Source organism: Thunnus thynnus, chromosome 7 (genome assembly GCF_963924715.1).
Source record: "Thunnus thynnus chromosome 7, fThuThy2.1, whole genome shotgun sequence".
Lineage (NCBI taxonomy): Eukaryota > Metazoa > Chordata > Actinopteri > Scombriformes > Scombridae > Thunnus > Thunnus thynnus.
Window position 1 is genome coordinate 6,158,626 of NC_089523.1, and position 25,545 is coordinate 6,184,170.

Below are 25,545 nucleotides of genomic sequence, written 5' to 3' on the forward strand. Positions count from 1 at the left end.
ACTGTTGAGTGTATACAATATAGGGAGTAGTCACAACATATGTAATAGTGCATTCATTCGGAGTTAGCATAATTATGAGACTCCAACTTGTAAGTATCACTCACACTGACTTCCAAGTCATGCTGTAATTACAACTGGGAAACTGACTTTTCTGAAAGCTCCTCTGTATCCAACTTCATAATACCTGAAAATCTATCAAATAGGGATGTCAAATGTTAGCCAAACTCTGGTGCTAATGGTGAAACTCAAATTTAATGGATAGAGTTATATACAGCACAATATTTTTAACCTTCACTACACCAACACTCGCTAGTCGTAACCATGGGAATCTTTCCTATTCCCAGCATAGCTCCACCCAACCGCAACCTGAGCAGAGGTCTAATTAACCAGGTTGTTGAAAACATCGGTGTGGGTGTACAAAATTTCAGAGCACAAATAAGTCATTTCAAAGGACAAAGGGCAGAAAATTAGTTTTTTGGCACTGACACTTTCCAGGTTTCATGTATTTTTCTGTAACCCTCCCTGAGAAGAGTAAAATTAAGAGAATCGCTGAATACTTAAAAGAAAACCTTTTACACATCCAAGTTCAGTTTACTTGTCTTGGAGAGTACTTGGCCTGTAAATACAGTTGTATAATGACTCTGTGGCTCTGATGTCACCACAGTATTTTATTTTATCGAAGTCTGCCTTACACATTTGGAGGTGGAGCTTGACAGATATGGATCTATCAAAAAGACACAATTGAGTTGCATTATGGGAAATGTAGGATCCAGAGTTTGCCCCATTAGGAACTGATAGTCAGGATATCTTGGCCTCTGTTGCAACAATTTTGACCCTCAAGTTTTAAAAATCTGTCTCTTGCAAGTCCCCAAGTTTTCTGAAACTTTAATATCAAATAGCTGGAGTACCCCTTTAAATTATTATCAGCACTTAATTTCTGATATAAGTAGTTTCAATCCAGAAATATTGCTATTAATACTCTGATAGTCTTCAAAAATGCATCGCCCAAACCAAAATAAACACACACATCCTTAATGTCAGGCCAAGGAACTAGACGCACTGTGTATCCAAGGCAACCTAAATTAGTCCCAGCAGGTATGTGAGCATTATGTCTTGCAGAGGAGAGCGCGAGCAAGCGGGGCGAGCCAGAATGAAAAGAACAGATAGAGGGAGAAAGAGAGAGGTGAGGGTGCAAAGAAAGAAGTGTGGAAAGGAGGAGTGGAGGGCAGCAGATAAGGCCTGAGAGGGAGAGGAGGAGATGAGAGGTAAAGTCAGGGGTTGAATGTGATTAGCAGAAAGGCAGAAGAAGAAAAAGAAGGGAGGGAGCGAGGGATGATGGGATCAAGGAGTGGAGGGATGGAGAGGGAGAGTGGTGCAGAGGCTGAGTCAGAAGGCAATGAGAGTGATTGGGAACTAGCATGCTGCTTATTGCATGCCATGAAGAATAAAGTCAGCAACCAGTCTGCAGGGTCACTGTGTGTGTGTTTGTGTGTGTGTATGTGTGTGTATGTGTGTGTGTATCTGCAGAAAAAGCTATTAAGCAATACCAGCACAGACAGAGCTAACTAAATTACATCTCCAAAAAGACAAGATTACACTTGCTGCTAGACATGCACACACACACACACACACACACACACACACACACATGCACACACTCCATGTTAAGAAGTACAAAGAAATCATGTCTGCACACACACACACACACACACACACACACACACACACACTAATGCTCATTTACATTGACTAGTGTCTGGATGACAGAAGGGGTCCAAGAGCACAGACGGCCCGTGGGTGAGATGACGCACACACACACACACACATGATCAAACACATAAATCTAAATATACACATATATGAAGCCTGTTTCTCAGAATTGCTACATAGCAGTCTGTGGAGTGATGGAAAGCAAAAGCGAATCATTGTGGGCTTGGTGTCTGTGGATGTGTTTCGGCACAGCTTTTGCCAGCGTGTGTGTGTGTGTGTGTGTGTGTGTGTGTTAGACAGCTCCTGAAGGTGTTGATTGGGGAACGTGTGCGTGTATGTGTGTTGGCGTGGAAGTGTGTGTGTCTGCATTTTTTTTTTCCCTTCCTTCCCGTCCCTGCAGCATTTTATCATTCACCTCCTGCCCTCTCTCTCGCTTTCTGTCTCCTTCTCTCTCCTCTCTGTCTGTCAGTCAAACAGAGGTGTCAGTCTCGCCTCGACTTTGTATTTGTTTTTTTTTACGCTTAAGTGTTGATTTTTCACTTCTGAGATGTTTTTTTAAGAGGTTTGATACCGTTTCCCACTGAGTGATGTGAACATAAACATTCTCCACGTGTGTCTGGTGAACCCTCGGCTCTGGTGCTCCATGCTAACACTTTAGCATACGCTGTGTTGAGTGACAGTAGGACATTCACATCATCTGAAACAAGAGCAAAAGAAAACTCTACTTCAGCTCTACATGTAAATGATAAAGAAAAGATAAAGTAATTGATAAGATGGTATGTTTTTTTTTTTTGCAATTTTCTCATTAGCTACTGCAATTAATTAAAATAATATGGTATATGTACAGCATGATTGACAGACACTGTGACAATCATGCTGTTAATATGTTTTGAGACAGATATCAGAATATCTAAAACTTAGTCAAAATCTGTCTAAAAATAGCACAGGACACTGAACATTACACTGCTTTTTAGTGCTGGGTGATATGGACAAAATCAGATATCACAATATTTTGACCAAATACCTCAATATCAATATTGCAACAATAGTGTAGGGATGACTATTGGTGCTTTCACAAAATTTGTACACCATGAGATTTATGATAAGTAATCATCAGTAATATGGATATAATGATTAAATGGGTAAAGGCCAATAATAGAACAGCTAGAACAGTCTGAGTTCAGAAAACGACATCACGTTACTGTAATTCAGCCTTTAAAACCAGGAAAAGCTTGTCTCATATCATGATATTGATATAATATTGATATATTGCCCAGCCCTACTGCTTTTCTAATGTGATCGGCTATTATGTAGTAGCAATCACATCATCAATAACTCAACACAGAGTACTGGTAAGAGTAGACAGGATGAGGTCAGTTATGGGATTTTGGTGTTTATTGAAGATGTGATAACACAGTCTGGTGGTACACAGCAGTTTTACTCTCTGTGTACTATATGTTTGTATAATGATATCTTGCTATCGGTTCAGTTCTTGCTTTTCAACAACTGTGAAGGTAAAGTGGAGGGATGGTTGTTTGGTGAGGGAGGATTCAAAAGAAGATTGTGATCTTCAATCTTTTTTTGCCACATTATTTGACTTAAAGGAACAATTCATCAAAAACAACAGATGAACCACCTACTATGTGAACAGAATGTGACTTTTTGGTCGTCTTGTTCTCCCTGAAGAAAATATTCCACATAATATACAAAAAAGTGTGGATGGATTTTATTGGGTACATTTGAAACGGGGGGGAAAAAGTAAACCGAGACAATAAAAGTAGTCTGAGTGTTACATAAACATTTGTTCTACATGCTGTAGATTAAAAGGGGAAACTGGGAGCAAGAAACATAAAGAGTGTCTGTGTGTGTGTTGAGAGTGTCATTAGAGGGGCACCCCACTGCTCCTAAGTGTCATTTCCCTGCAGAGGAGAAAAGGGAAATGAGGACAGGCCTGGAAGAGAGGAGGAGAGGAGAAAAAAAAAAGAGAGAAGAGGAGGTGGAGAGGAAAAATATGGTGTGAACGAGAGGCATTATGAATTATAGCGTGTGCATGCACATCCTAATGAGTCACCATCAAACTAATGTTTTGTTCCAGCAATTAGTCCTAATTAGTAACTGTGTATGCATGTCTCGCACCAAGTGTTATACAGCACATTAGCCGTGACTCTGAGTTTCCTGTTGCTTAGAGGTGAGTATAGCAGATCTGACTGTGCTTCATACACAGTGTGTTTGTGTGTGTGTGTGTGTGTATATATATGTGTGTACATTTTGTGTTTTGCTTTGTAGCGCCTTCGTTTGCCGTGACTTCTTTGCCGTGCATTTAATATACATTGATCAGTGTAGTAGATCAGTTTAGTCCAGTTTGTCTTCAGCCTCTTGTACCACTGCATTTTATGTAATATAGTCTTAACACAAAATAACTTTGGCAGTCTTTCATTTTGTGTCATAACACAGTTGTTTTGTTGTATCCTCTGCTGAACACAGTTGGCACTGTTAAATGTAACAAATATTACAAAACTTCCTGGCATTTGGCTTCCCAGCTTTTATTAAAAATTAAAAAATGTAGAATCATTTCCTAGATGTCTGCAAGGAGTTTGTGATATAAAGGGTCAATTCAGCCAAATTACAAAAAAGCATATTTTCTCTCTTACCTCCCTAATGGCACTGGTTTTATGTGTTTCGGCTTTGAGATATCTGTTTCTGTCAGATTTCTGCCTCAGCCTCGGTAGAGTCGAGGTAAAAGTCATTGGCTTGTGGTGCTTAAAGCATTGAAAAAATATGATTTAAAAAAAATTCATCAGCAGTTTACATCTCCAGAAATGATGTCCCTGTCATTCTGGATAATCACTGGACCTCAGTGTGATCAGTATTCAGTGGAATTACTTTCTCGTAAGAAATGAAACCGTTTGAGAACTTTTCACAACAAGAAAACTGTGCAAATAAAACAAAACTCTCTGCATAGCTAGATACCACTAAAGCTTAGTGAGTAATTTGGGTGAACCAACTAGAGCTGCAATGATTAGTCGATTAATCGATTAGTTGTCAACTATTAAATTAATTGGCAAATATTTTGATAATTGTTTTGAGTCATTTTTTAACAAGAAAATGTCCAAATTCCCTGATTCCAGCTTCTAAAATGTAAATCAGTTTTTAGTTTCTTTAGTCTTCCATGACTATATATATATATATATATATATATATATATGAACTTTCTCCATTTTCTGACACTTTATAGACTAAACAACTAATCGATTAATTGAGAAAATAATCAACAGATTGATCAATAATGAAAATAATTGTTAATTGCAGCTCTAGTAGCCTTCCCTAAGAGTGTGTTGTGGTTCTCCTGTTAGTGTGTTTCTTTCATGATTGCAGGGTACATTACCAATTGCCTTAACACTTATATAACACTATATAGTTTGTTATAATTTTCTAGACAGAACTCACATGCAACCGTTAAATTCAAAGTAGTGTTCCTTGATGTACTTTAATTAATGTACTAATTAATTAATGTACATTAATCTACTTTTGGATACTAATTATAGGGAAAACTGAGACTGTGGTGCTCTTCCAATTAATTTCTAATGTCACTTCATCTTTTATTCAGTGCCCAACAGTAAACTAACATGCAAATGTGAAATGTGTCTACAAACAAGATTACAATTCAACATTTATGAAGAAACAAATAATCAGTTGATAAATAATGAATGAATATTTACTTGGGTTTAAATGAAGCCATTCGTTCAACCAACTTCCTTTTGAAAATCAACAACAGCTTTTATACACAGCACATATAAGTGTTTCTGAACGTCGTCTCTATTTCCCCTCTAATTTGTATTGATCATAGTTCTTTCCAGGAATCTTACAGGAAATTACTCATCCGTAAACAGAAAGTGTCAAACACATTACTGAGCTTCTTCAAACCAACAGTTACTTTGTTTTCATTCTCTTCGGGTGGTGTCTATATGTGTTCACTTCCGATCGATCTCTTTGTTCATCCATCTATTACGTATCTGACACCACCCATAAAAGTTAGGGGAAATTTATGCACCTCACTATTTTAAAGATGTATTGACTCACTCATTCACTACTTTCCAAAAGAAGGTGATAACACTATTTAGAACTGAGTAGATCGTTTGTCAGCAGATGACATGTTTGCTGTTGGCCAGTATTTCAAAAACTCAACCAAAATCTGCTTGCTGCTGGATGGAAACACAGATACTGTTATTGGCTTCCAGGATGTTGCCAAGAGATAATCTAATTGGCTAATACATTAAATACCGTTTGCATTTTCGGTGCCAATTTCTCTTCAGCTGCTGGGTAATGTAAGTCTAGCATGTGTTCTTGTAGTCTTAACATGTTATGCTTCCTTCCTGCCCTCCCCGTAGTCTGCACGGTTCGCTGTCAGAAATTCCTGATCTCGCGGGTCGGGGAGGACTGGATCTTCCTCATCCTGCTGGGACTCCTCATGGCTCTGGTCAGCTGGGTGGTGGACTTCTGCATCGCCATCTGCCTACAAGGTGAGGCATGGAGAGAGGGAGGGAGGGATAGACAGAAGGAAAGGTGGAGGGATTGGGTTTTGTACCTACAAGTTGGCGCATGAGCAGTGTACTCATATAAGTGGCAGGCAAATAAAGGTGATTTAAGGGTAAAGGATGGATTTTTAGAAACAACATGATAGAAACCAGAATTTGTGGAGAATACATGCGTGGGATGCATCCAGATAGGGAGGAAGCGATAGAAGGATGGAGAATGGGGAATAATGTAAAAAGATGCAAGGGTCAATCTTATTCATAAAGTGCTTTCACACAAAATAGGCTTCTTTCAAAGAGCTTTAAAGATATAATATATAAAATAAAACCAGGATCTTATTCTTTTCTGTAAGGATTAAATGGAAAAGTCAGTGAAAAGGTGTTTTTGAGTTTTGGTCACAGCTGTGACCATTGGGAACATACAGTTCACCCCCGAAAAACAGCTGTGGTCATGTAACTCTACACTAGAAGAGTGTCATATCTCAAATCTGTTCAACACGAGTTAATCATGCATTACACATGACAATTTTACCTACAAATGCTAAGAAAGTAAATTTATAGCCTGAAAAATAAGGATTTTATTGGTTACTGTCATGGTACTGATGTCAGAGCTCAGAGACAACAACAATAAATGCTGAGTTTCTGTTCAAGTTGTAATCTTTGACATTTCAGTCCTGGTTGATTTGGCAACACCTGTGGTTACTGTGGTAACACCAAGTGTAGTTTAATACTACAGCAAACACTTCTTCAGCAGCTTGTTTGTCAGAAATACAACACAAGAGAAACTGGTGTATCTGTTTACAGTGCAGCCAAACAATGACAAATGGCAGACCCGCCACTAATAATAAGATCTTCTATATGAAGAGGTAACTACTGAATGTAAATACACTGGATGGTTAATGCTGACTTTAAATAGTATCAAAAATGGAGTTTGATTTAAAGAAAATCTTAAGGAATAACTTTAAAGTATGATTTTATTTTTTTTAACGAACGAGAGATCTGTTGTGTTTTGGCGTTATATAAATAAAACTGACTTGACTTGACTATAACAGTGACTCTAAAGGGCCTAGATTAATTAAGACAACATGAGGCTCTGTAGACAAACAGGAAGATTTTGTATGTACCTTTACAGTATAAATGACAGGAGTAGTTGGGAGTACATGGGCTTGTCAGGGACGAGGGAGAAAAGACTTATACCAGTATAGTGTGAAATACTTGAGATAGATAGAAATAAAAGTGTAACTAACCAAATTAGAACCAGAGAAAAAATAAGTATTTTAACTGGTAGAAGCCAGTAATGTTTTTGATAAAGAGCTCAACATAGTAGGACATGTCACAGGGATTTTGGCTGATAATATCAGTAGAATCAGTGGAAAGAGGTGCAGGTATCTCAGATGTAATTTCATTCAGCTGGAGAAAATTATGAACTGTCCAGCATTTTTTATTGCATGCGTGCAGTTAAACTCTGTTAACAGAGCTTTATCGTGTCATCTGTATAACATTGCAATTAAATGGAATATTTTTGAATGATCTTGCCCAAGAGGAGTGTGTAAATAGAGAGAGATTGCACTGAGAATTGAGCCCTGGGGGACGAGCATTAGAAATTAGTGCAGAGGATAACAACGTGTTGCCTGTGGTGACTGAAAAGGTTATTAAAGGGGTGGAAGAAAGGGATGATAGGACTGAGGACAGGCAGAAAGATAGCTGTGTGACTGAAAGGGGGACACTCGGGGACAGGATAGAGAAGAGAGAGGAATGGAGAGATGTTGGTATTGAAGACAGAAATAGAGATTCAAGGTGGATCACAGCAGGGATGGATGGTATTGATGGTAAGCACCTCATGGTATCTATCATGTTAGTTTTAGAACACCAACCATGTACAAGGTGGAGTGGAAAAAAACTGAGTGAGGAGATGATGTGAGCAAGGATTTATCTGAAGAGGAAAGTAAAGATCTCAAAACGACTGAAGGAAATTGTGAGAGCTGATCTAAAACCTTCTGGGACCGACTCTAATTCAAATGGATTTTTAAGGAGGTGAATGTGAGTGTGAGTGTTTGTGTGTGTGTGTTTTGCTCACAAGGAGAAGCTAGCCTACTGTCAGTTGTAGTTATGGTTTACAGTTCTTTTAATTGGATACAAAACATGGCTAACCACCTGTCCTTAGGAGATACACACACATACACACACACACAACTACACACATATGTCCTGTCTTGAAATGGTTTATGTCAGCTCTCCAGGATGAACACTGTATGTGTGTGTGTGTGTGTACAAAAGTTTGTCCTTACAGCATATTTGCTGCAGTTGTTATCTCTTACATGGTGTATAAAGCTCTATGTTGTGACTGGTATACTGTATATATCCACACTTGACTTGAAATACTGCATATTTTTCTGTTTGTTGATACACCTGATTGTGGTTTACATGTCTCTGTGTGTGCGTGTGTGTGTGTGTGTGTGTGTGTCCACAGCACAGAAGTGGATGTACGGTGGTCTGGACAGTAACGTGTTCCTGCAGTATCTGGCCTGGGTCACCTATCCTGTGGTCCTCATCACCTTTTCTGCCGGCTTCACCCAGATCCTCGCCCCGCAGGCTGTTGGTACGATGAACACACATAACAGAAGATGCATGAAGTGCATATAGATAAACAACATCATAAAGCACAAAACACTTCAACACAGATAATAGAATCATATTACACTACACTGTATTGTGTACATTACATCGGTGCTGAACAAAAAGTTGATTAAATGATTAGACAATCGACAGAAAAGTAATCGTTCGTCAGACAGAAACATTGACAAACATTATCTGATTCCAGCTTCTCAAAAGTCAACATTTTATGCTTTTCACTGTTTAACATCATTGTAAATTGAATATCTTTGGGTTTGGACTGGGATTTGGGAGCCTTTTTCAATATCTATATATTTAGTATACTAATTGATTAACAGCAACAATAATTATTAATTATTAATAGATTAAGCAACAGTGAAAATAATTGTACATTCAGCCCTAACTTTATCTAGACTGCCAGAACAACAAATATGCTCTGAATGTACTTGATGTAAAGTATTCAGATTTGATAAATGGATTCAATCCTGATTTTATATATAATAAAATACTATCAAACCCAACTATATAAATACTGTACATAAAGTTACAGGTTGAACTGAAAGCTGATCCACAAGTATTTCCAATATTTGCATTCACAGTTTTACAGAAAGTAAAAAAACAGTATACCTTCATGAATCCTGCAGTTCAACAGCCTTTTCATACAAATAACTCTTTATATATATATATAGATGTTGTAGCAGGATCAGGTGTTAAACTGCTACATCACTGTCATCCTCAGCCGAGGCCATCTGTCCTCAAGTGTTTCGACCCCTCGCTCGGTACACTCTCAAAATGGGGGTCTGCAGTGGTGATTAGTCACTGTGTGTCGGTGGTGGGTCTCCAGCTACCACTCTCTAACCTCATCCGCACCCGACAGGACACTTGCTCTGCAGCCGCAATGATCTTCTGCACTGCTGTTCTCCTTGTCAGCCCTGTCCCCCCTAGAGTGATAAACATCCCCCACACAGACTGTGCCAAAAAGCCTCGACATCCCACCTCCACTGGGCATATTAATTATATTAAAATTAAATAGGGCACACATTATGATACTGATTGTATTTTCAGAGGCAATATTAACATCAAAAGAAAACATACTGTTTTAAAATCTGCTGATTCATATTTTCCTTTGTTATACATATGGGCATACAGTGACTTTTGATCCAATTGTGTGACACTGCAACAGCCTTATAACAGCACAAAGACAACTAAGATGAAACAATAATACCAGAATGGAGCTCAGCAGAATTTACTGCCAAACTTCATTGATTAACATCATTGTCTGGAACAAATATCAGCCTGAAGGATGGATCTGTCAGATGTGGGTAGACTCAGATGTCAGATCCTCTCCTGACATCTGAGTCTACCAACAGAGAGGCTTCCCTTTAACATGAGCTTAACTGTTAAAGATACTAAAAAGCATGTGTAAAGGCCAGAATAATAACTCTTAAGATTGAAGATTTCTGCAACTATTCAAGTCATTTTCTAGCTATCTGAAAAATTATGAATTGGAATTAAACCCTGATAGCTTTTTCTGTTGCTTAAGTATGAATACTACTGCACTGATAATGCCCCTCTGTACTGTAATGAACTCCCTAAACACACTGAACTCCTGTGTGCAAATAGTTGCTAGAGTGTAACACCATTGTAACACTTTGTAATTCTCCTCTCCAAAGGCCTGGCGTCTTCCCCAGGGGTCTCCTCTGCTTTAGTATCAGACAACAGAGATGCTGAAGGAGAGAATTCCTCCACAAGTGCTATAAAATTCAAAGCTACAGAGACTCTAGAAGTCAGTTTGGGTTTGTCTGAATTCATTGCAGTACTTCGTTCAGGTGCATTCATACTTGTCTGAAGTAATTTCTGCAGCAGGTATAGCATAGCCCTCACTGTCACTCTCACTAACAGATGTTAAAGAGACACGTGTGCCCCTGAGAATCTGAGATACCTTCTTCTATCAGCGAGACACACCTGCTTTTCCCTTCCACTCTTCACCTCACTGAATCATGGTTTTCATGTGTTGTGTGAGCTCGAAACAGCAATCCTCTTTCATCCGCTTACTATGGAAAAGAAGCTGAATCTGCTGTGGAAAAGATCCTGCAACTCCTGCTGCATCTGAAATTCTCTCGCATCTTAAAAGTCAACACATATTACATCATAAATTGATATATCAGAGGCAGCAATGAACAGCAAATACATCAGCTGTTCACATATGAGCATGTAAGATCAAACATAACGAGTCTTGGTCTGTAGTGGAATTAGCACATCCTCCATGCAAGCTGCAAGACGGAACATGGTAAAAAAATCCAAGACGCATTAAACCTGCAGCGCTGAACTGTTACATATAAATGAACATCTGTTACATTTAAGCCCTCGCCAAAAGAGTTCACACAATGCTGATTAAGCCTATCACCGCCAAGTAAATCATTCTATATTTCACAGTATACAGAGTTTTTAAATCTGGTGTCAGGTTTGACATTCCCGCGCTGCTGGATGAATGCATACTGCACATGCTCTAAGGGCATGCACACCAGAAACCTCCACCTGGCCGAGCGGCTAACTTCCAGTTAGCTCTCTGCTAACTTGAATGGGGATAAAATAATGTAATCATGCGGCTCTTCTAGACTTTCCAAATATTAGTGGACTGAATGGATCAAATTCTGAAACGAGTCGTCTCACAGGGGTTGTGTGACACTCAGAACAGTTTATTCACCGTAAGCCGCAACAGTAGCGACATAAGCACGTGTTTTTGTAATTACTCTCACTGTCAGAAGGGGGAGACAAAAGTCTTGCACTCCAGCTTTAAATTGTGAATCTTAAGGCCATCAAAACATTTAAAGAAATTATAAAGAAATGACTTTGTCTAGCAGTACCATTTCAGTTAAGAAAAAGAGTTTTCTGTAAAATTCTGCAAAAATCTAGTCTGTCATAAAACAACAGTGAAGTGCCCATATGAGCACTGAAAAAGCTTTTTCTTGCTGTAATCATTCTCTCTCTTCATACTGGCTATTAAAAGATCCCCTTCATAATGTGGGGGACAACAAGCAAAAATGTATTTAAAAGTTCATCTGAGACTAGTATGAGGCTTCTGCTGTTCAAATAAGTCAAATCAAGTGTGTGTCTTCCAAAGCTGCTGTCTTTTTAGTACAAAATTTCCTCATGTTGAGCTGCAGTGGAAGGATAGTAACAAAAAGGACATTTATACTAAAAAGGCTGTAGCTTTGGGAGTTATCCTTGTAATCCTCTCAGTCAGAGAGAAATGATCTGATATTAAAATCAGATCCAAAGAGCTGCAGCTAGTTATCCATGTGCAATGCAAATGTATAGTTCTTTGAAATCAGTGTCCGTGGATTCCAGCCATATGTGAGAGTGAAATAAATCCAAGAACAGTGTCAGTTGATATTTTGGTTGCACATATTTCTGTCTATAATATATAGTAATGTGCAGTCATTTGTATGTTTTATTATATAATTTGTCTCTGTAGTCTTTTTATTACTACCATCATAAAACACAATTTGCTCAGCAATAACATTGTCTTTCAGCTGTGTTTAGATGAAGCAATTATGTGTTACTTTCTAGGAGGTGTTAACTAGAAGAAGATGTGATCTGACATATAATCCATCTCTGTCCAAACTTTATTTATTCTCAAATCAGAAAGACATTAACTTATATTGAAGTTTAACTCAAAAAAGCTGTGGCAGCCTGGGATGCTATTTTTTTCAGTAGTTATTCATACACATCGTGAATACATAGCTTGAAACTTGCTCATATTCTGTAATGTGTGACATGTTTTTCAAGCAGATGTGAGCTTGATCTTAGAGCTATGACAAAGATGTGATTGTGATTCTGCTTAAAGTTCAGATGTGGGGTGTGTTGGGTTTGCTTGTAAGCGCTCGCTGTGCTCCTCTACAGGTTCAGGTATTCCAGAGATGAAGACCATCCTGCGAGGAGTGGTGTTGAAGGAATACCTCACCTTCAAAACGTTTGTGGCTAAAGTCATCGGCCTCACCTGTGCTCTGGGCAGTGGCATGCCCCTGGGCAAGGAGGTAACACATACACACACACACACACACACACACACACACAAAATCTGCATTTCCTACTGTACCTAAATGCCTTTTTGTATGTGTCCAAGTGGAGCCACTTGATGATGGAGTATGCTGAGACAGCATGTGATGCTCACACACGACTATCTTGACAAATTTATCAATCGATATGTGACTCATAGACTCACAGAAGAAAAAAAAAAGCAAGCTGCTGGAAGAAGTTTCAAGAGAGGAAATTAATGCAGTGCAAGCAAAACTGCAGAGCTGACCCACATGCAAAAGTTTGATAACACAGTTTCAGTGATTTACAGCATTAAACCATTGTGATAAAATAACTCATGTAGAACTCGCACTGGCACCATGGAGGCAAGGTTTGAATCTCCAAAATAAACCTTTGATATCAGCGCAGAGTACCAGCTGTCTGCAGCTTTAAATTCAAACTATTATCAGTCATCATAAAGCAATGTAGGTCAAAGTGAAGTGAGCAGCTTGTGAGAGTAGGTAATTCAGACTTTACGGCAGCTGTATCGTGTCTGGAATCACTGCATATATTCAGAAATAACAGGCAACAATACATGAACTTCCCTGGGAAACATATCCGTCCCCTACTCATTCACATTCCAGGTCCCTACATCCCTGCAGCATGAATTACAAATGATTCATAAATGGCACAACGCGGGCTGATATGCTCGGGTTCAGGTCCAGAGCAATGAGTGTGAAACCCGGAGAATGAGGAAAAAAATGAGGAAAGAAAGAAGGAAGTTGTGGAGAAAGTGCTGAAGGCCTTTTGTAAACCATGAGGGAGGGAAAAAAATGCTTTGATGGAGATTTTGGGAACCTCAGCCTAACTATGCAGATGTTGTTTATGTCTTATAGACTAGTTTGTGTATATGTGTGTGTATATGTACAGTAATGTAGTGCAGTAAAAACAGTTTCAGGTAAGTGTGGCATCCCCCAAAAGACTGTCTAGCCTGAAGACATACTCACAAGAAAATATTCTCTTTCCTCACACACACACACACACACACACACACACACACACACACACACACACACACACACACATACACGGCAGCATCTTCAGTTTGGATTCAGCGCAGGCCTCTCACTTCCTTTTAACTTCAGCATCACTTTTCTGACGCTCTCACTTTTAATCCCGTTAGTTCCACTTTGAACTTCATACCCTGAATTTTAATATTCGCTGCACACTCTGTTGTTGCTGATGTGTTTCCAAAGAATGTGCGTTATCTTATGACATACAGCAAATACAAGGCTAGAGTGCTTCTTAGCTTGCAGCATTTGCACTTGTTTTATGTGTTTTCTTTTCGTCCTGTCAGGGTCCGTTTGTACACATCGCCAGTTTGTGTGCTGCCCTCCTCAGCAAGTTCATGTCTCTGTTTGGAGGAATCTATGAGGTAAGTCTTCCTCTCTGTTCTTCTGTCACTGTGTTCTTCTTTGCGTGTTTATATTCACACTGTCTTTTTCCACTTTCCCTAACTGCTCAAATGAATTCACACTGCTTTACTAGTGTGAAAGCAAAGACCAGTTCTACAAAAATGTCTAGATTGAAAAATGTATTATTTTGTTCTTTTTCTTCTTTTATTTTATATTACACTTCATACACATAGACATATATCATCTACCTTCTTCTCTGACCCTTAAGTCTTGCATACAAACAGCAGACATATTGCTGGTAGTATCTGCAAAGCATTATACAGCATGTTTCTGGTCCAAAACAAGTATATTGTCAATCACTGGCTTCTATTCTCCATGTTAACATGTTACCAAAATAGTGCATAGCATGTTAGTACTAAGGTAATACCTGACTTTCACTGTAGATATCAAAACTATAACTTGCTTAGAAGTATATAAACATGTTTTTCTACAGAAGCCATTTTTATTTTACTGAAATTGGAAAAAATATCAGAAAGAAAACTTTTAGTAATTGACATGTTACAGACACATTTTGGTAAGTACCAAAAAAAGCCCAAATAAATAGTTATTCACCTGAAGTTTTAAATTCAAACTGCTAAGTATACAGGCAATATTGTACAAAATATCAAAAGTATATGTCAAGTAAAGTCAAAATTGTTTTTGTCAACCCATTCACATACAAGTATACAGTAGGGATGACATTTTATTTCTCTGGAACCAATGATGCTACATTTAACGTTTAAGCAGTTCAAATATGGCAGACAACATCAAGTGCAAAAAGACAACATAAGGTATCAAGATGAGACAGAAACAGTACAATGAAACAGAACATTGCAAAGACAAGAAAAAAGGTTTTGTATGGTTACCACTCAACCCCATATTGCTTTTTATGAATTTATGTATTTATGAAATTCCAGAAAACTGGAATTTGAGAAAAGGATAGAAAGCCTGGATGGAGCTGAGATCGGACATGTGAATGTATTGTATAGAATTATACAGTATATATACTGTAGTTATAGGTATAAAACAGGAAAGTGGCTGCTCAGTCATGTGACCGTCTGACTCAGATGTCCACCTCTGAATATGGTTGGATCAGTCTGAGACAGTGACAGCTTGTATTTAGAGCTGTACGTTTGTGAACAGATGTCCTCACATGCACTTCACAGTCTCTAGCCACTCTAGCCAGTGACTGTGAGATTGCAGTCATGAGCCTCTTAGACATTTTGTCAACGCTTTTACTCAAAACGGTTAACATCAGTTTCTTAATCATCAAAAATGGATCACTTTAACAGCCAGAAAATCTTGTCAAACAGCCCTCACAGGAGGATCATGTAAGAGAAAAAGGCAGGGAAAGGGGATATTAAGAGAGCTGGAATGAGAGGGAGAAAGAGGCTGACTGTTTTTGAGAGAGAATGAAAGGGAAAAATAAGAAGAAGCAGTTAAAGAGACTGGCTGCAGGTGGAGTGTAGGAGAGAAGATAAAAGAGAGGAAGAACAGAGACGATAAATGAGAAATAATTTCCAATAAGGCTGCAGTCTGATACTGCTTTTATCATTTTTTAAACTCAGTATTTTTTTTTTCTGTCTGGTCTGTTGATGCCTCAATATTTGACTGTCACAGCAGACAGAAAAGAAATTTGTCCCTCTTTATTTGTTCAGCTAAAAAAAGTGGAAAAAGTGAGTGTGCACAGACACAGAATGCAAATATAATGTATTTTTTTCTCTTTTTTTTTCCTTATGAGTGAATTACTTTCATCCCATGTAAAGTCAACAACCAGTGATAACCCATTTTATAAATGTTCAATCGCTCTGTTATTTGTGAACCAATTACATCTTTTTCACCTTCAAAACCAATTTTGCCCAGAGAGAGACGCAGAGAGAGAGATGAAATTTTCAGTAGGGGAAGAGAAAAGATCGAAAAAAAAGCGGGAGGGAAAAGATGCCGATGGAGCAGGAGAAAGAGAAGGCAAAATCATTTTTTTCTTCTTCATCTTCTCCTCCTTCTCCTCCTCCTTTTTCTTCTTCTCCATCTTCTCCGTCCGTTGGGAAAGGAGTCCTTTAGCTGAAGGAAGGAATTCTTGACTCTCATCTCTCTCTTTTCTGAAGATGAGAGCACCTCTCTTGGGGGATGAACTGGTGAGAAGATGGGAGTGTTTGAAGGGAGTATAGAGGGCACTGAGACAGAGGAGAGGGTTGGTGCCAAAGCCCCAAGGTCCCTACGCTGCATCCACATTATGGCCTTAAATTTCAAAAGTTATGCAATTCACTGTAATGGCAAAAATGTTGATGCAAAGGTGACTTGTAGTAGTAACTGGGTTGCATAGTGAGCCCAAAGCTTGAAAAATAGCTGCAGAACAAGAGTGTAAATAAAAAAAAAGCATACTTTTGGTCATATAGTGTAATCATCATCCTCATTGTATCCAGTAACCCTCTCTCCCCTCCCTCTAGAGTGTTGTGCTGCATTTTATAACATATTAATGCTGAGAGCGTGCGTGTGTGAGTGTGTGAAGTGTCCCTCTCCAGAGTTTCAAGTACAGTATGCTAATGTAGCCCGTGGGCTGTGGAAAACAGCTTTTGTTTCAGTGTGCTTTTAGATAGTGTGCTGTACTTTTTCAAAAGAAAGATGAGCTTACACACACACGTGAGTAATGTCATTGTTTGAAAAAGGCTGGACCAGATGTCATTTAAAATGTCAGTTGATCAAGCATAAACCACGTTAATATCAAGATAATCCAGTCACTTTAATTATATTGTAGAATGTATATTTTGTTTCTGAGCATTCAGTGTGACCACTGTTTGTAGTTTGATAAAATTTATTGAAAATCAAGTTAATAGTTGGTTAATTTTACAATGATGCACACAGAAGTATAGGCAATAAGAAAGTGCTGTTCATCTGTCCTCACTCACTAAACATTGTTTCTTATTCCCACGCTACCTGAAGGAGCACTGTCTTATAGGGATGAAGGTAATTCAGTCGCACATTTGCTAGCATGCTCCACAGTCCTCCAGCTCACAAGGAGCCGGTTGCACCAGCTCTTCATTTAAAGTTAGCCTCACTATCACATACGTGTTTATTAAGTAGACGTTTACTCATCACCAAATTAAAATGGTTTTTAGTTCTCACATAATGATTGTTACTTAATATTTACACCAAGTAACGACCTGGTGTAACTGTAGCAAACTGAACTGACAAAACTAACGTTATCTTATTAATAAGATCTGTTTAAAGTGCAGAGTAAAAGAGATGGATATAAAACAATGTAATAATTACATTTACAAAGAATTTTCAGTTCAAATTGTAAAACTGCCTTTTTTGGAAGGGATATTACAGCTAGTTACATTGGGGTGATGTCATACACATAAAAATCACTTTTCTAGGCTCTGGGAGAATTTTATAAATATCAAACCTTCATAATGTAAAAATGCATTATATAAAGAGTTCGAGGTGTCCGGTCAACAGTTTTACATTGGGTCTCTGGAGAAAATGCTTTTTTAAGGCGTGCAGTACCATGACTGGCCACTGGGACAAACTGGCATCATGGTTTGAGTGGTGGTATCCACCTGGACACAGCAAATGTCAATTGTGACAGTAAATTCCTACATATTTGTGTCTGTTGTAACATTTTTAATTAAAAAGTCATCGGCAAACCCATGGTCACTGTGGTCTCTAAGATAACGAATCGACACACACAGTGTTCAGTCTGTACTATAACAAGCTAGTAGATTAGCTTTGACTGCTAGCTCAGCCGCCCTCGTCAGTCATGTGATCATCTCCTTGCATGTCACAGTTGTCCATTGAGAGTCTGCCGTATCCAGCTCTCTTAATACAGCCACGGTTATCTTACAGTTACTTTCTGTTTACATAGTAAAGTGCTTTTAATTGAGCAATGCTACAGATGTTTCCTAGCAACCGATTTACACATTACTATAATTATTTACTGAGACATTTTTTAAATTTTAATTGTGCCGTCCAATTTAGTAAATCACTAATTTGAAACTAGCCAGTAGTTGAAATTAGGAAGGACTTTGCACACATACTTGCTAACTGATTTATGAACAGCTGGTGCAACAAAAAAGAACTTCATGTCCCTTCGTCATCAACATGTTTAGACTTTTAAAAAACGTCTGTTGGTTTGAATAATGTGTTCTTGAGTTTGTAATGACCGGTCCGCCAGCAGGTTGCTGCCTAAAGAAAACGGATTCCAAGTGGAGAGATAGTTTCTGTAATGCCATAAAAGTTTCTGTAATGCCATATAGTTTTATTTGAATAGGAACAGGTGCTTCTATTCTGGTACAAGCTCAAAAACATGTTGAACAAAATTCTTGGAGGAAGTTGATTTGAACTTAGAAGACGTAGAAATATTCCATTCAACAGAAAACGTTTTGAAATATTTATTTACGCTGAACATGTTTTGCAGTATAAGCTGCTTCTTGACCCTTGATTACCCTGTGACCATCCGGGTGTGTGTGTCTGTCTGTCTGTCTGTGTGTGCGTGTGTGTATGTATGTGAGTCAGAGAGAGAGAGTGTAAGCAGCATTACAGCATGCTAATCGGAGTTTCACACTGTAAGTTTGTCAGAACGGGATAAGCCACAGACTATACAGTCGAAGGGAAAAACACAAACACACACACTAACCTCTCTTTATCACTGTCACGCCGCTTGAAGGAATCCTGTCTCATAGGGATGAAGGTAAGTCAGATCAAGCAAGTCAAAAAGAAAACTCATTTCCCATGATGCACCGTGATCCTCTACCCTGCAGTCATGCAGCTCAGCCTTTTCATTTGTTTTTTTTCCCATCTGTCTCACTGTGTGCTGCACTGCAGCTCCTCATCTGCTGAGAGCTCCATTATGTTTTAAAGACAGAGAATTATGGAAAATAAGAATGGATGTGTGCTGTTTGCAAATGTTATTCAAAGGTTGTTTAAGCATGAAGCTCCTTTATCAGCTTTTTTTTATTAATTTTTTTTGCTTCACCTGTTTTTTTTTTGTGTGATTAAACACAGTAGCTCCGCTCTGAACTTCCACTTGGTGAGGAAGTTTTGTCATTAATTTAGAGAAGTTGTCAGTGTAGTTATTGTATGTTCACTGTGTTATGTTTTATTTTTAGTCTCTGTTCTTCGGGCTAATTACTTAAATGGCTCAATACTGAAGACTGATTGAAGTGTAACCACTTGTATGTGTGTGTGTGTGTGTGTGTTTCAGAATGAGTCGAGGAACATTGAGATGCTGGCAGCAGCCTGTGCTGTGGGAGTGGGCTGCTGTTTTGCTGCCCCCATAGGAGGTGAGTTTTCAGAAAAAAATAAAGTAACATAACTCCAGCACATTGAAAGGTGTATGATATTTGATTTCTATGACATCATATATAATATCAGCTTCACATCATGCAACAAACAATAGCACATACTGACATTTATGTCACTTAGAGGGGTTATTTTTTTGAGGGCAATATCTCCTTTTACAACTTTATATCAGGCCATGTTAAGATTATCCCCTGTTCATGCTAGTACAGGTCACACAAAATCACTGTCAGTCAGTGAAGTGCTGTTTTGGTTGGCTTTGCACTTGTACAGCAACTTTATGGCTTGCCATTGCATAGATTAGCCAGAAATGAGTTGATAAAAAGTGTGTCTTTACATATTGGGTGGTGCCATAGTTTTAGTATCAAAAATTCCACCTCCACCAACCCAGAACAACTGTCCAGTTGGCTAACATGGTTAGTTGTAACAGCACACATAAACATAAAAATACTGTTAGCAGTTATTGTTATACAAGATAAACAAGGTGACAAGAATCCTGTGTGTAAAACAATGAAATTAACTCATGTAAAAATGAAGGTTACTATTAATCATTAGTGGTAAATGTGAGCCAGAGCTTTGGAGCAAATTTTCATATACATAATAACCACAATGTGGCCAGTTTATTATATTTAAATTGTATGTATTGTTTGTGTGTGTGTGTTTTAGGTGTGTTGTTCAGTATTGAAGTAACATCCACATTCTTCGCGGTGAGGAACTATTGGAGAGGTTTCTTTGCTGCTACCTTCAGTGCCTTCATCTTCAGAGTGCTCGCTGTTTGGAACAGAGACGAAGGTGAGGCAGACATATGTTAGTGTATGTACCTCTATTAACATCAACATCAGGAATTTATGTGTATTAATGGGACAGAGGTCCAAGTTTAGACGGTTGATTTAAGATACCTTCATAATTGCACACAACAGAATCTCATTGACATCTATTTCTACTGGAGCTGAAAACGAACAAGTGTCCAGAAGTGGATGTTCAGACTTTGAGCTTATCAAATGGCTGCCTTAGCATTTCTAGTGTCTTGTTAAGTTTTTTAACAAGATTTTCTCCAGTCTTCTGCTGTTGAGACAAAACTTTGAACTGCTGTAACACTTGTAGAATAGACGGCATCTGACCGCAAGACCTTAGACCTTGACTTAAGATTTTGGTGATTGTTTGGCAGTGCTTTGCCCTCCTTAGTAACTCTTGTTGTGCTTTTCTTTTTTTTTTATCTCCAGAGACCATCACAGCCCTATTTAAAACCCGTTTCCGGCTAGATTTTCCCTTTGACCTCCAGGAGCTTCCTGCCTTCGCCGTCATTGGGTAAGTTTTAACGGGTAATTTACCAATCTGTGATTTCACAGATACATATGGTCAAGGGTTGGAGACATGATATTTGTTTTTAAATCGAAAAAGAAAAGGAAGGTGAAGCATCAAGGAGGAGGATAAACACCAGCCAAATGGATTTTTTTAGCAGCATTTTTAACCATTAACTTCAATTTCTAAGCCCTTTTACAAAGGATGCCTACTTAGAAAGTGGTACCAATTACCTTTTGACAAATACTGGTATCAAAATGAACTCATGTTTGGTTTGCCATAAAAGTCCATAGAAACTTCAAATATGTTCAAAGACATGTGAGTCATTGTTTTTACCAATCTGGTTGTTATGACAGGGATTCCTATTCAGTATGACTGCAGCATAAATTCAGATATTCTTCAGGAGCTCCTTTTACTGTAGCTTGTGGAGGTGTTACTTCAGGGTAGCCTGTGTGAGTCACCTAACATGGATATTCAGCCAGCAACAGTTGCTGGCACACTGAGGGATGTCTTATTTTATCCACCGTAGCCTGGGGCCTCTTCCATGGTTGTGAATAAGACCACGGGCTCTTGGAAGGAAGCTCATGGAGAGGTGGGAGGAGTTCTCTCTCTCTCCCTCTCTATCTCTGATGAAAGTACCGGAGAGAAGAAAATCCCTCTCTTCTTTTCTTTCTTGTCTTCCAGCTATTTTTTGTCTGGAGGTGTTAACACGCGCTGCTACATCAGTGACGCACATACAGTACTCTTTAACACTGCCTCCAGAGAAGGCAGCAGTGCGCTTAGCCCTAGTTGTACAGTGTGCTAGTGTATACGTATGCACTGGCACATTTGTGTGTGTGTGTGTCAGAAGGAGACAGTGCGCCAGAGCATCCACACAGTTTCCATCTTCCTTGCCAATAGCTGTCAAGCGGGGAAAGTCGGTCAGTATCTCAGTCAACTAGACCAGAAAGAGTTTGTTCTGTGCTACATGCTGCCAAGGGCACGTCTTTGAAGAGTCACACACTATTCTACTTACTGTTTACACCTTCAGGCTTCAGAAGTGAGGCTCACTGGGGCACATTACAACTTGATTTTTGCACATGAAACATAGTGCACATACATGCTGTACAGTGATACGTGTGAATGTATACGGCAATACATGCACACATAAATATTTTTCTATAGTTGTGTTGACCATGCAGTGACAACCTTTATCACACCACATCCACATTGTGCATTTTTATAGTATCTTTATCTTTATTTTGTATGTCAGTTTTGTATTGTTGTCGCAACAAATGTATGTGTTTTCTTGTAAACAAAGTTATGTTTACACCCAGTGTCTCTCACCAAAACACATCATGAGGCTTAATACATTTTTTGAACAAAATTTCTTTCACATTTATCTTTTGCAAAACTGATTTCTTTGAAATTTTAAAACCTGGAGATTGAAAATTTCTTCTTGATCTTGGAAACAGCCGTTGACAAGTCGGTCCCTCACAAGTTCCTTTAGAAGCTGTTCTTTTAATCGTATGACACGATCTTCCTCAGCAGATGGAGAAGATGTTCAGATATCAGGACAAATTTAAGGACTTGTCATCCACGTTGGCTTAAAAGTTGGTACTGAAACTTAATTTTTCACCTTGGAAACAGCAGATGACAAACAATCTCACCACATGGTTTTCATCACAAAGTTTACCTGCAGTCCTGCATTGTTTACATCCATGTTTACACTGACTAACAGTCTTCTTCTTCTTCCCTGCCTTTTTCTGGTGCAGAGCTACACCACTAGAACCATCAGCAGGAATGCCTATTTGTACATGTGCATGTGCTATAGAACGTAGAGTATAGATATAAACAAAACAATCACCCACTCATGGAAATATTGCTCCATTCCACCACTAGGGGTCAAAACCTCCACAGTGTACCTTTAAAGGATGAGTCAGTAACATTCTACTACACTTTTATGTGATTGTCAAAAATTCCCATGAAAAGGCCAAAAACAACAATGTGTTAGTCCGTCTCTCAGTACTCTCTGACTCAACCCCAAGCACATTCATTCTCACAGAAGCATTTTTAAAAAGGGTCATGAATATATACTTCATTAACCAAAAAATCCTGAAACAGCTGGGCGCTGTAGTTTTCAGCAAATGTTACTCAAACAGGCATAAATAGTCTATTTGATGGGGTCTATTTTCAGAGGCGGATTGATACACATTTGGTGCTCTACTGAGTATTTCCAGCAGTAGGACGGTGTTTGAGGGATTGATTCAAAATTATTATTATTCATTATTCATGGTGTCACAATGTGAGATGGAGCAACAATGGAGCTCTACGGCTCAGAGGAATAAGAAATATCAGGCTTTAGATATACAAGCAGGATCAATTCATTGTCGGTTTTGGCCTTTTTATTTTGATGACTATAAGAAAAATATAGATTAACAGAAGACTTTAAGTATTTTAAGTTCATACTGAGCTATTAATTTCAGTCTGCCTACATTTAGACTAGATAGAAAGTCATGAAAGTTGGGCTGCAGCCAAATGATTTTTTTGTTTTGTTTTCATAAAATAGCTTTTTCCTAATTGCTTTCTGTCATTCTTTCAATTGATTTATTTATTTTACTGGATTGAATTTGTGATGCTAAAGCCTTTAGGGGATTAATTGAACTGGCTGATCAACAGAAAATGAATCAACAACTTCTAACTAACATATTAGGATTTCTCATTTTTTTTCTCAAGCAAAATTAAGATGTCACCTTGGGCTTTGGGAAATTGACTAAACAATTAACTCATGAATTTAAAAAAGTCTGATGAATCTATACTGAAAATAATCATCAGTTGCAGTCCTCATATTTATTTTTTCCTGGTTTATTGTACCACACAGTTGCCTCTCCTTAGGGGAAATACTGGTCTGACTGAGACACCTTTACCTTACCATGGGCACTGTAAACTTTAACCCTATCCCTGCTTTGACTCAAACAGTACCCTAATACTTTACCATAAACCCCAATCCTATTGCTGAACTGCTCCATGGAGAGAGAACATTCTGTCCTTTTTAGGGCAGGAGTACAAAGAAACACAAAATGGCACACATGCAGTGTTTTCCTCGGCTGCACCACAGGGGCAAAGACTCACTCATCATCATGTTCATTATTTATTCAGAGGTATTTGACGGAATTAATAATGCAGCAAGATACATTTATAAGCACTAGGTTGTCTGCATAGCTGTCTGAGTCTATTCTTTCTCTATACCTCCTCTCTCCTCTTTCTTTCCCTCTTACTGCCATAAAGAGGACTCCCACTGAGCTTTTAAATGCATGCTTATGTAAACCTCTTTCTCCGCTTTGTCTCTGACTCCCCCACACATCCCCATTTGACTGTGAGCTCTCTCTTAGCTGTAATTCCCTGCTCATTTTTCATCTCCAGTATGTTTCTCCTTCCAATTTGGTTCTTTGTTTTTTCTGTCATTTATTTGTTAGTTTTTTCCCTCCTCTGCATGTACAGTATATTCCTCCTACATATCAAGTTAAGATTTTCTCTTTTTTTCCTTATTCATTTCCCCTCTTTGCAACATTTTTTTGTGTGTCTGAGTTGTCTGAGTATTTATTTTTATTTTCTCATGTCTAGCACAATGTGGAGAGTATACTGTACATATGATTCAAATACATGTGCACCCATCACTGACATACTGTATGTCTCCAGTGTATTGGAGATTATATTTATGTTTTTTTGTTGTTGTGGCCAAATGCAGTGGGGACAACTTTTAAAATTAGTTAGTGAGAGAAAAATGTTGGAATTGATCCTTTGGTTTGGTTTTGAGTGAATGTATTCTAGTCTCAATTTGATTACCCAGGATGCAATTTTTAGCCAAATGGAACACTTTCTTTGAAACCCATGTCTCCACTTTCTGATATGTGTGTGTGTTTCTCTCTCTGCAGTATTGCCAGTGGTTTTGGTGGGGCTTTGTTTGTCTACCTGAACCGTCTGATTGTCCAGTTCATCAGGAAACAGAAGGCCATCAACAGATTCCTCATGAAAAAGTGAGTCTGACACATTTTTTCGATTTTTTTTATTTTTCTTTGACCACTAGTGTTTTTTTTCGGTCTGTCTTTAGGCCCCATGGAGTCCAAAGTTTTTGACTTTGATGTTTGTTGTGACAAGACAGACTGACATCAAAACTACAGGAGTTCCAGTTTCACATATTTTTCCTCTTGATCATCTTCTTTCTGCTTCTGTCTCTGTACATTCATGTAGTCAACCTGGAATTACAACACATTTCCACTCAAGTTGTAAAGTCTTCAAAAGGTGTCTTTGCTCATTTCGTAGTGCCTAGAGAGTAAATTTTGAGTCTGTGTCTGTGCGTCTTTTAATTTACTTTGTTTGCATGCGTTACTCCTCTACATATCACTTTGCATTATAACTGATTCACCAAGTTTGCTTTGGAAATTGGGTGTTTGGAGGATGTTAGTCCAGTTCAGTCATATGCTGTTTACATTCATGATTATATTCTTATGTGGGCTTTTTTTCTCTTCAGAAATTTGCATTTTGCACTGAAATGAAGGGGTTTGATTTTCGTACAGTAGACAGAACAAAGATAATCATGTTCTCTTATTTTACTGTAACTTGGAACAGGGCGCTGC

General features: G+C 38.4%; 1 protein-coding gene across 3 annotated transcripts in view; it reads left to right on the forward strand.

Moving 5' to 3' along the window:
* LOC137185691 (chloride channel protein 2-like) overlaps window positions 1-25,545 on the forward strand; it is a 161,569-nt gene that overhangs the window by 73,359 nt on the left and 62,665 nt on the right. For all 3 annotated transcript variants that reach the window (XM_067593993.1, XM_067593995.1, XM_067593994.1), the window contains 8 exons: window positions 6,099-6,230; window positions 8,713-8,841; window positions 12,762-12,895; window positions 14,233-14,310; window positions 19,533-19,611; window positions 20,294-20,419; window positions 20,851-20,935; window positions 24,844-24,945. In XM_067593993.1, the coding sequence (XP_067450094.1) occupies window positions 6,099-6,230; window positions 8,713-8,841; window positions 12,762-12,895; window positions 14,233-14,310; window positions 19,533-19,611; window positions 20,294-20,419; window positions 20,851-20,935; window positions 24,844-24,945 (865 nt within the window). The remainder of the gene's footprint in view (window positions 1-6,098; window positions 6,231-8,712; window positions 8,842-12,761; window positions 12,896-14,232; window positions 14,311-19,532; window positions 19,612-20,293; window positions 20,420-20,850; window positions 20,936-24,843; window positions 24,946-25,545) is intronic.